Source organism: Acomys russatus, chromosome 20, assembly GCF_903995435.1.
Source record: "Acomys russatus chromosome 20, mAcoRus1.1, whole genome shotgun sequence".
In the NCBI taxonomy this organism is placed as follows: Eukaryota; Metazoa; Chordata; class Mammalia; order Rodentia; family Muridae; genus Acomys; species Acomys russatus.
The window spans coordinates 65974654-65987353 of NC_067156.1; the positions used below are offsets into that span (position 1 = coordinate 65974654).

Here is a 12700-nt window from a genome sequence, read left to right on the forward strand (position 1 = left end):
AGCCCTGCAGTAGGCCTGTTTGGGCTACATGCCTATATTTGAGGCTGGGGAAGGGGGGCCCCAGGCACCCCAAGCCCAGGAAGGCAGCTCTTTATTGTGGAGTTTCCCCTAAGTCCAGGCGTCAGTGAGACTTGTAACCTCCAGCAGGGTGACTCCTTTATATCTCTGAGCCTGGTAAGTGGGGTGGGTATGGGGCAATGTACTGCCGAGCTAGATAGCCTGTGACACAAATAAAATGCCATTTGGTGCAGGTAACCTGGTCTGTGTATGCTTGCTGGAGTTTCTCCAGGTTAGTCCTTTTTGTCCTGCCCTACCTGCCTCCAGAACCAAAGAAGAGCTTCTTTAGAAAAATGAAATCCCTAGGTAGTATTAGAAACGATGTGTGTGTGTGTGTGTGTGTGTGTGTGTGTGTGTGTGTGTGTGTGTGTATTGAGTCTGAGTAATTGGAAGTTAGCCCCCCCCCCCCGTAGATCCCGTAACAAAATCTATGTCATACCCATTTATCATCTTGTCCTTATGAGGAATAATCATAACTAGCTCAATCTGCTTACGACAAACAGACTTAAAATCTCTAATTGCTTATTCTTCAGTCAGCCACATAGCACTAGTAATTGCATCAATTATAATTCAAACACCATGAAGTTTTATAGGAGCAATAGTCCTTATAATCGCCCACGGATTAACCTCATCACTCATATTCTGCCTAGCAAACTCAAACTACGAACGAACTCACAGTCGAACTATAATACTAGCTCGAAGCCTCCAAGCAATCTTCCCACTCATGGCAGTCTGATGAATCCTAGCAAGCCTAGCAAATCTAGCCCTACCTCCCTCAATCAACCTCATTGGAGAACTACTAATTACCATATCACTATTCTCCTGATCTAACCTATCAATAATTCTTGTAGGGGTCAATATCATTATCACAGCCCTATATTCACTTTACATAATTATCATGACCCAACGAGGAAAACTTAATTACCATATCATAAACCTCCAACCATCACATACTCGAGAACTCACCCTGATGTCCCTACACATCACACCACTAATTCTCCTAACCATTAAACCTCAACTAATTTTAGGAAACATATGTAGACATAGTTTAAAAAAACCTTAGACTGTGAATCTAACAATAGAAGATCCAAACCCCCCAACCCCCACTTTAAGGAGTGCCACATCAGCATGACCTGATTTATACTGGAGTGGGGGGTGGTGGGCAACCTGCTAATTCCCATGCACAGTTCAGATGCAGAAATGCTGATGTAGGGCAGACTGAGCCTCTGAAAACTCCCAGGGCTGCATCTTTACTGCATTTTGCATGTTAAAGTCAATCCAGTTTTCATTTACAAACTGAGAAACCAGGCCAGTAATGTGCTAGCTGTTTTCCTCATTACAGAGTGTGCTCAGTGGGCTGGGGTGTAGCTCAGTGGTAGAGCACTTTCCTAACATGTGTGAGGATTTTTTCTTCCCCAGCCCCAACAGTAAAGACAATAACAAAAATAGAAAAGAAAAGCCCCACCTCCCCATAAAAAGAGCCTTACTACACCTGTTAGATGTGCCTGCCTTGGACTTGTTGACCTGTGAGCCAGGTCAGGCACAGCCATGGCACGTCCCACGTCCTCTCTTATGGCAGGTTTCCCTTCTCATGAGAAGTTTCCTTGCAGCCACCACTATTGTCTGCTGAAGTGTCACTTAATTCATTCGTGTGGCTACTTGTGACCTCAGAATCCGTCATGAAACAGGAAAGGATGGTGCTCTGGTGACCAAGTACGTAGCAGTAGTACTGTGTGTTCACTGACCTCCTCTCACGGGATAAGAGCACCGTTAAGACTCGAACCGATGCGTTAGCCATTAGTGCAGTCCTGGGATGTGGGTACCTGAACCCATGTGAATGGAGATGCGTGCTTAACCTGAATTACAGAGAGCAAGCTGCAGTTCTAACCCAGGCGTCAGAGGCTGCGGTACAGTCCATACTGTGTGCCTTCCTACAACTGCTGAAACTGAGCGAAAGGCCTTTAACTCCCTTTAACTGACTTAACATTGGTACCAAGAGTCCCTAGAATTGTTTTTATTGGAAGCTATCATCGCCTCACACTGGCCTCAACCTGTTTGAGTCCCCTCTCCATACTGGCTTAGGCTTGCTCCCATTTCTTCTTACGGAAGTTGAACTATCTGCATCTCCGATGCTGACTTTGACCCACTCAGATCTCCTCACACTGGCCTTGCCCTGGACATGTTGCCTCCCACCTCTTCCCCGCACTAACCTTGGGTGACCCATTCATTTCTCCTTATGGTGACACTGACTTGTCACATGGTTCAACTCCCTACACTGACTTGGCCTACCCATGCCTTGCTGGTGTCTCTTTCCTCACAAACTCCCAATTTGCTCACCCAACTGAGGCACCTCTCTCCCTCTCCCTCTAGACTTCGATCCTCACCATTTCTGGCACTGGAGCAGCTTTGCAGACTATGTGCAGTGTGTCCTGGCCTTCACAGGTGTGGCAGGCTATGTCACCTACCTGTCCATCGACTCAGCTCTGTTTGTGGAGACACTGGGCTTCCTGGCCGTGCTGACCGAGGCCATGCTGGGTGTGCCACAGCTGTATCGCAACTACCGCCACCGCTCCACGGAGGGCATGAGGTAGGGGTGTTCCTGTGGAGGTCCCCACACACTGGGGACATTGAGCACTTGACGGTATGGTGAAACCATGCTGCGTAAGCATACTGGGCCTTTGACTTTTGTGTGGGAAGATGCATAGAGCTGGGGCTAGGGAGGGAATCTGGGATGTTCTGTGGAGGCCATGGCCCATCAGGAGCTGCAGAGCTTTCATGCAGGACCAGGAATTGAGGAAAAAGGTATGGCAGGGCAGGGGACCCCACCAAAGGAACCCCAATTACAGCTCTTTCACAGTGGGACTCACCATGGCCTACCAAAGCTACAGTGTCTGGCAGAGGAGGATAAAGTGTCTGGAGACATCTGTCTAGCACAGGACAGTTCCCATAGACCACTGGGAAGTCTTGAAGAGAACAGCAGTTACTGAGCGCAGATCAACTGGTGAGGAGGAGGGAGGAACACAGCCATGTGCTTAACTTGGCACCATCCTTAAGGAAGGAAGCCACCCGACTTTACACCGAGAGCCTGTCTGCTTCTCAGAGACCCCACTTCTGAGACTCCATCCGACTTCTTCCTGAGACCCTGTCCACTGCCCACTCCCTATCTACTTCTCACTAAGGTCCACCCCTCCTTTTGTGGAAGGCACCCAGGGGTCCCCTTTCTCTGAAGGTTCTTTGCACCCTTGTGCACACTGGTGACACTTTGTTGTCAGTGGCATCATAGCATTCAGCTTTGTTAAGAAATCCAAATCCTGGCAAGAAAGGACCGACAGTGGATAGGCAGAGGTTTGGGGTCCTGACAGATAACAGATTTTGGCATCCCTCTGTAGTTCTTTTTATTGGCTGCAGGCTTGCAGGGACGAGGCTCACATAGATGCGCAGAGAGTAGGTACACGTGTGTAGAAGCCAGCACCCGCTAGGCTCCAGTAAGATGAGCACATGGGAAGGGCAGAGATGGGCTGACAGCAGTGGCCTCAGTGGATCAAGGTTCCCTGGTAAGGTGGGTGCAGCCCTCAGTTTGGTCTGAATGTTTTTTAACATCTGGTGGGGCTGGGTCCCAAAGCTCTGGTTGGGGCTGGTGGGTGTGCAAGAGAGAGCAGCAGCTACAAGTGCATGTCAACGCAGAACATAGAGGAAAGCCACATGGTGATTTCTGGAGGCTATTAAAGTGTTCCAAAGCTCAAGTGTTGGGTGAGCCATTTTCAGCTGAGAGCAGAGATGTTTTAGGGATGGTGGCATGGAGCCAAGGAGAGGAGCCAATGTTGAGGATATCTGGGTTCCTTCCTAGGGCATCTTCTTGGGACAGGGTGCTAGGCTCCTTCATGTGCATAGAGGCACTCGCTGACCAAGCCCCCTTTAACTGTCGGGCTGATGCTGCTGTTATGAGGATTGCCCACCAGGAATCCCAGCTGGGGATATCTCAGGTCCCACTGTGTCCTCACCATTTCCAGGTGAAGGGCTGGAGTACCGCACATCTGTGGGGTTGTGACTCTTGCAGCCATGGAAAGTGCAATTTCAGATAAGTTTGGCAGAGTGAGGGTGCTTTGTGTGGTCGATTGAGAATGTCATGTTTAAAACATGTGCACACAGAAAAGCTAGAGGCTGCTGACAGGTGGTAACACAACTGTAGGTTTTATCACTTTCCTCTCAGGACCTGATCACATCATTGCACCACAGTAGGGAAGGACATCAGCTCAACTGTACTTTACACGCGGACTCCTGGAGCTGGGAGTCGGGGAACAGGAGTGATGAGGAATTGGGCGGAGCCTGCATTCATTCCTGACTGATTCTAGTAGCCTCAGAGCAGATTTCCTGGAGAGTCTTTCTTTACCATACACATGTGCACAGATGAGTGTGCACATATACCTACAACATACGCCCATGGACACAGACAGCCCCACAGGCACGCACACGCATTTTCTACCTTGGAGCTACTCTGCTCAAGATAGTTTTGGATAATTTCCCTCTTGAAAACTATTGCCTGGCTGCGGCTTTGAGCCACTGATAAATGACGATGCTTCTGAAATAACTTTTCTAATTAATGCAGCAGACCTCTGCAAGGCAGATTCTGTGGTGGGGGGGTGTTTGCATTCTTCTTCCTCCGGGTTTTACTAGATTGGAAGACTGTTCCCTAACAAGTAATTACTGGAGAATGGAGGTGGGTGTCAAAGCTAAGAGGGAGCCAAGCATTAGGCAGCCTTCACCAGCGAGGAGCAGGAAGGAGTCGCTGGGGAGGCACTGGGAGTGCAGAGCTGGGAGGCAGAGGCATTACAGAGGCTGAAGAATCCAGCAGGGGAGGTGCTCAGAGGCAGGGTCCTCAGGAGTGAGGGTGGAGGCCATGTGAGAACAAGATGAGGAGGCAGGAGAGCTTAGGCCAGGGAGAGTTAAAATTAAACAAAGGGGCTGCCGGGACACACAGGCCTCTGAATCATGCCCCCAGGACACCCTGCAGGATCCACTTGGTCCTCTGGGCTCTCTTGCCATAGTGAGATGCTCCCAGGAGCTGGGCTTTGCTTAACCTATGACCCCCAAGTCTAGCCTTGGCCCCCTGAGCAGGCCCCTTGCATTCATAGCCTTTTGGGAAACCCAGCATATTGCTTCTGGGGCATGTCTTTGTCACTATCAGACCTCCACAATTGATCTGTGCTGTTTGCCTAACATTCTGATAGCTCTCTGAGAAGTGCTGCTCAGAGTGCCCACAGCAGAAAGGCCAGGTACCACCCACTGGACCATACCATTCTATACCATGAGCCACTTGCTTGCAGAGCACCTATAGTGCTTGATAGTGGATGCACAGCATCTGGTAGCCGGTGCCGTGTTCTAATTCTAGAGCCATTTCCTCTCCATAAAGGTTGAGAAACTTGAACTCATTAGCAGCCATGCCCATCTGACCCAGACTCCTCCACACCACTTGCTGCTTTCTGCCTTTCCTGCCTTTCCTGTTCTGGTCGTTACACGTCTGTGGAATCATATAGCGTGCGGTCATATAGCGTGTGTCTAACCTGGGCATCATTTCTTTTCATGGCTTTCATGACGTGGATGTACCAGATGCTTGTCTTCAGTTGATGGGTGTTGTGACACATGCTGTCCTGACTTGATGTATAACGTCTTCTGTGGACATACTGCTTTGCTTTATAAAGAAACCATGTAGGCATAGAATGGCTAGGTCACATGATGCCTTGGCCTGTGATCTCCTGTGGATGTTTCTGCCAGCCTGTTTTTCAGGGAGGCACATTTTTCCGATTCCACCCGCTGTGCAGGGGTCCTGATTCCCCATAGCTCTCTTCTTGTTTGCTTCTTAGTTCCAGCATCCTGCCTTTGGGGTGAAGTGCTTGGCCTGTGGTGGTTTGGTTTGCATTTCACTAACAATTACATGACAGTGAACATCTCCCGTGGCCCTCGCTGCGTCCTTGAGGAAGTGTCTCTTCAAGATCTCTACACTGTATTTGTAGGTTTTTGTTTTTTGTTTTGTTTTTTTTTTAATTACCGAAGTGTAAGAATTAAAAAAGTCTGTTCAGGGCATTAGAATCATATCAAATATTTGACTTAAAATATTTCTCATACATCCTGCCCTGGCTTATTTTCCTACTTCTCAGCACCCAAGATTCAACTCTAGGGCCAGGGATGGCGGGGGAGAGAGCTCACCTAGCATGCTCTGGGGGTTCGATCCTCAGCACCACTTAAACTAGGCTTCTGAGTGCCCACCTGTAATCCCTAGGAGGTAGAGGCAGGAGGATTATGAATTCAAGGTCACCCCAGCTATGTTGGGAAGGTAAGGCCAGATCCTGTCTCAAACAAAATAACTTTAAGCTTTGAGGACATCGAGTGTGTCTGCTTTTTCTTTTGTTGCTTTTGGTTTTGGTGTCTCATCTAAGCCAGGCTTACCAAGGGGACATGGTTTAGGTGGCTTTTGTAGATGGTGGTGGTGGCTTGGTCCTGGGCTGAGGTCAGCATGCCAGTGGGGCTAAAGCTGGAAGGCAAGCTGAGCAGGTGCAACAGTTGGCTGTCTTGCCCTGGGTGCCCGGGAGAGGCATTCCCGTCGGCTGCCCAGGGCAGGGATGAGGTGAGGAGGTATTTTAAGAGCAGTGATCTGGCAGCCTGGTTTGGAAGAAAAATGCTGGAGCCAAGAATGAGGTAATGGGAGCCTAGATTAAACCCATGGGGGAGGACAGGATGGGGTCAGGCCAAGAGGCCCATTGAAGAGACAGCAGTCAGCCCTGGGCAGAGGCAGAGAGAAGAGAGGGAGGGATGGAAGAGGGAACTGCAGCCATGCATAGACCACCAGCTACAATATGATCTGGAAGTATAAAATCTACGCCTTTGGGATGACAGTCTGCTCCACACCCACACTGGCTCCACTGCCAGGTTCACTGTACTGTGGGTGTCTCTTGGTTAGAGACCCAAGGCCAACTGGTTCCTCCATCCAAGGACAAGAGAGGAACTTCATGTCTTGCCCATTGAACACTTGATTCTCCTGCCTCAGCATCCTTAGTGCTGGGATTTCAGGGGCAGTGCTCACTCTTTGCTCATGAAGATGCACTATGGAGAAGAATTAGTGTTTGCTGCCTCAGAACAAACAAAACAGTAACAGTCCCAAGAAATTGGCCTGTGAGTTTGCCCTGTGTACAGCGGCCCTTAACTTCTGATGTATAGACCCTGGTCTCCTTTCTCTCTGCTAGCTCTCTGAGCCATTCAGAGTGTGGTGGGATTCCTGTCCTGGGAACAGAATTGTGTTGCCCTTACTGATGAGCTATCTTTCCTGGAGGGTAGAGGCCATCTGAAGGAAGAAACCAGGTAGCAAGGACTATCCCCTGGCACTGGGGAATGCCATGCTCCAGCAATTACCTCATGTCTCCTCTTGCAGCTGCAGACCCAACTGTGCGTTTGGGGCCTATGGATGTTAACAGTGAGGGCATTGGGCAGGTGGCCTGGACAGGGACAGGTGGTCTGGGACTCTGGGCTGCAGCTATATATCCTATACTGCAGACCTGTCTGCCAGACTTTGGGATCAAGCCCAAGGGCTCTCACAGCCACTTAGTGTGACATTGGGTGAATTATTTAAGCACCTTCTCTCTCTAACTGGGTCACACAGGTCACCTCTGCATGTTTTATCCCAACAAATGGCCATCATGCATCTGTGGCTTTTAGGGACAAGGTGGCCATCTTTGCCTGCAGGGCCTTCTTAGTTACTGTTGGTTTGCAGCAAACCCGTGTGAGTCACAGCTGGTTCCAGTTCCTTTCTATGCCATGACATGTCCCTTGTCCAGCCCAGCATACTGTCTGACAGGGTTCTGTGCCCCCTGACTATAAGGCTGGAACGTGAGAGTCTAACACCTGCTTTCTGTTTGGATACGTGTACAGACATGACTGTCTAGGCATTTCCTGAGGGGCTGGACAGGTGTGACTGTCCCAGAGGCCTTCTGGAAGTTTGGCATATCTGCCTGTCTGTCCAAGGAGAATTCTGGCCTCAGTTTGAGGGTTTTGGGGAGACAGATACAGCTCCCTCTAAGCAGTGGAATGACCTAGCCTTCTCCATGCTCTGGTCCTCAGCTGAGGGACCTCAGCTCAGCTGTGAGGTGATTGTACAGGTGACCCAACAACAATATATTTTGTCCCCACCATCCCTGGCTGTTCTGAGACTAACAGCGTGGGTTTACCTGATGTTAAGATGAAAACTAGAAGCCTTCTTTCTCAGCCTGACGCTCTTAGAAGAACCTATAGAAATTGGTCCTGTTAATTTAGTGTTGTCAGATTATGAGGGGCATTGTCGTCTGGAAACCTAGTGGGTCAGGCTGAAGAACCTCAAGCTCCTGGCCTCCCTGCGTACCAGCCCTGTGGCTGTCTAGGATCAGGCCATCCTCAGGGCTGGTCATTCTCTGACCCATGGGTATCAGAACTCCCAGGCTCTGCTGCGAGGTAGAATGTTCTCTTGTTCCAGGACCAGGGAAGGCCACAAGGTAGTAGGTTAGACAGGCCAGAGTGGGCCGGAGTGTTCCACCTCTTCCTTTGACCCCCATCTCTTAAGATGCTCCCTAATCCTTTGGTTCACACTACTGAAGTCTATACATGTCCCTGTTCTTGGGTCAACACTGACTGTCCTTTTTTTGTTCTTGCAGCCTCAAGATGGTGCTCATGTGGACGAGTGGTGACACCTTCAAGACAGCCTACTTCCTGCTTAACGGTGCCCCTCTGCAGTTCTCAGTCTGTGGTCTGTTGCAGGTCATGGTGGACCTGGCCATCCTGGGGCAGGCCTATGCCTTTGCTCACCACCCCCAGAAGCCAGCACCCCATGCAGTGCACCCTGCCAGTGCCAAGGCTCTCTGAGGCTTCTTGGAAGGACAAGGACATGTGACTAACCAATCGTGGGTGCTGAGTCCCAACCTGTGCTTCTGCACTAGGAAGGCTGGCCCTGCGCACTCCACAGATGAGCCGGCCGGGTGCGAGCAGCGATTGAGTACCGTGTCCTCATAGCCTTCGGGTGGGGGACTCAGGGACAGTGGAGCTGGGGCTGGCTCTGTGGTGTTTTCAAGGTGATAGAAAAGGCAGGTGTCTTTCCCTACCTCCTCCAGAAAAACACTGGCCTGACCCAGAAATAGGGTCATGCTACTGAACAAATGGCGGGCACAAACCCACTGAGTCCCTTCCTCTCAGCCAGCTTCCCTTGGCCAGGCTCTTGTCTCTTAGCAGAGCCTGGGGCACTCTAGACAGTGTGCAGTCATGGCTGCTGGTGGCCTGTCTGTTCCCAGGCTTTGCCCTGTCCTGCCTTGTGTGACACAGGTGTGTCTGCTGTACCTGGTGGAGACTGAAGCTGCTGGCCTGACACTGGCTGCTGTATTTTGCCCTTCTCTCAGCTCATCATGAGATCATGTTATGCTTGGTAGCCCTGTGCTGACCTGGCTGATTCCTGGGTCCAGAATGTTCTAGATGCTTCTACATGACAGTGTCTTCCCTTCTGCTGGGCAGAAGGACTTCTTGTGTACACAGTGATGCCATCCAGTTAGCACAATAGCTCTGACAAGTCACGGTGGCCACCAGATGGCTGAAGAGTCCACACTGTGCCACCTTCAAGCTTCCCTCAGATATTCTAAGTGTGTGAGAGAGATCCTTGCTTACTCTCTGGCCTGTGAGATGCTTGTGAGGATGTTTATTTTTTAAAAATGAAGGGAGACATCTGTAGTGGTAATTACCGCCAAAGTAAATGCCATGGATCGCAGGCCCTGCTGCTGAACGAACATGCTCCACGTGGTGTATTGAAGTCAATAAACAGCATATGGGTCCAGGAGGGAGGATAGAATCACAGCAGGTAGACAGGGCAGGAGGCGGATGGTACACGTTTCAGGGGAAGGGTGACTGGTACTAGTTTGGGAGGTGGAAGCTGGGATGGGTTCAGCTGGGAGATTTAGTGTTGCATGGGGTTGAAGAGCTCATGTGGCTCTTAGGGACCTGGGTCCGGGTCTGGGGTGGATGTGGGCAACTGTCTGGCACTTGGGGATGTGCACTTCTGGGATGAACGGACTCGAATGATCCTCCGTGAGAACAACAGAGGGTTCCAGGTAAGCAAGACATAATACAGACCTGACTAGGATTATGGGTGCCCAAGCTCTTGAAGCAGGTGTTTTGGTGATCACTCTGGAACAACTATTTGGGAGGAAATGGAAGCCCAGGAGTAAGGTGCTGCCTGGCCTCAGTGGTGTATTCACTTCTGCCCTCTAGCCTGGCAGGGCGTTGATAGACTGTGCGGTCAGTTGCCTGCATGGCCGAAGCTGCACCCCACTTTATTCTTAGCACACAAGCTCAGCCCAGCTTAGGATGTGAAAAGGAGCCACTTTCCCCTGCTCAATCATGGCTGTGGTGTCTTGTCACATGTTGCCGTGTGGACTTCATCTATGCCCCTAGAGGGCTGACTGGAATCTGAGGAATACGTGTTCCCTGAAACCAAACAGGGAGCTGAGGCCACAGTGTGTCTGGCCCTGTACCCTTCGATGGAGGTTTTAGGCGGGGAGCCCTCTGGTCTGTGTATGCTCTGGTTCTCAGCAGAGCTGGCTGTGGACACCTGCCCTATGGTAACCCAGGTTGGCTGCTTGTACCCTGGTTGAGGGTGCTCTCGGGCCCTGCTCAGAATGACTGTGGATCCCTTGCTCACTTCTTACGGCTTCCATGGCTTCCGAGGGACAGAAACCTGTTTACTTCTGGAATCTTCATGGAGGGAGTCAGTGCATCTGCCTAGCAGGAGTCCATCCTATCCTTGGAGAAGGGGGTCCACTTGAATGTCAGCCTGACACAGGAGGCTGCCTCTGGCTGGAGCTCCATGCCTGCTGGTACCAAAATCCCTGCGGAGACGTAAGCAAGACCAAGGCCATTGCTACATGCAGGGCAGTGCACCTTGAAAGTCCCAGGTCCATGCTCTGTGTCTGTTCAGGGGGTCTACCCATGCTGGGTTGACCAGCCTGAGCTCAAATTACACTTGGGTAACTTCTACCTCTGTCCCTTTTGGAAGGCTCTCTGGCTCTTCTGATCCTTGTGTTTTCCCCATTCCTTCACTACAAATGCCTTAAAAGAACCTGCTGGCCTTGGCCTTGGCAGATAATGGGCCGAGTACTAAGAAGGGTACTCTGCTCCATAAAAGAGCTGCTATCAGGGGCTAAGCAGACCCCACACCAGGCTCCACGGTTCAGCTAGGCTTGACCAGGCCATCCTGAGCAGCCATTTCCACATCTAAAAGCACAGTGTCGTCTTCTGCCTCAACGAGTTTGTGCAGAGATCCCAGAGGAGGTGGGTGCTCTGAAGAGAAGTGAGACAAGTTTCTCTTGTGTAGTGTGCTGGCCTCCAGCTCTTCCCTGTTTGCTTCCCAGGGCCCTTATCCCTCACAGCCTGTGGCTGGGCAGGTGAAGCCCATCTGTCAGCTGCACTATGCCATCTCTACCCTCAGGGACATGCCATGAGTGTCTAAGCCCCGAAATCACCCAGCTACCCTGGGTGTGAGGACCATGTGAGGCTAGACTTAACAGCACCATCAGAGTTGGGGTGCTCTATCACTGTTGTGTGCATTTGCCATGCCCCTAAATCACAGGAAACCCCCCTTTCTAGCTCTAGGATTCCCAGGCTCAGCAGGGATCCCCCCAAAACAATTGATACCCAAGTGAGAGGAACTCAGCCTATTGCTGTGATGGGGGGGGGGGGCGGGTCTGTCAACTTTATTTGGTTGCAGTAGATTCTTGGAAAGCTGTGGTACAAGGGCCCCAGACGAGCTCACACAGGCAATGATGCTGACCTAGAGACACAGGACCTTCCCTCCTGATGGATTTAGGATTGTCCTAGGTGTGGAGGGGCACTCACTGCACGTTTGTGCTGCCTCTCCACCTCCCAAGTGCTGCAGTTCGAGGCATGTTCTACCACGTGTGAGCTTGTTGGAAACCAGCAAAGCCACACGGCTTGGGGAGTTGCATTTCCCTTCCTTCCATGGAGTAGAGGAAGGCCATGCTTCCTCCGTCATGCCAGGGCCCTAGCAGGAGCGCCCTGGAGGTGTCCTCACTATCTTCACCCTGAACCCACCCTGCAGGCCTTTCACCAAGGTTTTGTTTCCACTTGAGCCATGTCTGAGGGAAATGTCCCAATAGACGAGATACCAATATCGCCTGGAGACAGGCAACCTTCCTTACAGGTCAGGGAGGGCAGGGAAAGAGTTAAAAGGCCACCATGAAAACCTTGAATAACCTTATCACCTGATTGAGATGGCTTGGGGGACAGAGGTCAGGGGTCAACGCTGAGATTTCACCTCTCCCCCTGCACAGGGTAGATAGAACTAGGGGACTAAGTGCCCCTTCAAACCTCCACCCCAACACTTGGCAGATGATGACACTGCTAGTGCCAGATGCCAGCTGAAGTTCTCTGCTATATGGGTTATGGCCCGCCGAAGGTCACAAGGTAGATGCCATCCTCTGTTCCTTGGGGCTGCCCTAGATTGGGAGCAGGGGAGGCAAAATTTAGCCCAAGGTGACCGTTATTTGCTTCAGACTTGGAATTTCTGGGACTCAATTATTTTTAATTGGCCATAGAAAAAATTAAAACGAGGGGGAAAGAAAGA

At 50.9% G+C, this 12700-nt stretch overlaps 1 protein-coding gene across 4 annotated transcripts in view; it reads left to right on the top strand.

Moving 5' to 3' along the window:
• Slc66a2 (solute carrier family 66 member 2) overlaps positions 1 to 9061 on the top strand; it is a 33605-nt gene extending 24544 nt beyond the window's left edge. For 2 of the 4 annotated variants that reach the window (XM_051163728.1, XM_051163730.1), the window contains 2 exons: positions 2428 to 2644; positions 8733 to 9061. In XM_051163728.1, the coding sequence (XP_051019685.1) occupies positions 2428 to 2644; positions 8733 to 8940 (425 nt within the window). In that variant the 3' untranslated portion in view covers positions 8941 to 9061. The remainder of the gene's footprint in view (positions 1 to 2427; positions 2645 to 8732) is intronic. The other 2 variants (XM_051163731.1, XM_051163732.1) reach the window with 1 other exon arrangement.
• Positions 9062 to 12700: the final 3639 nt, after the last annotated feature.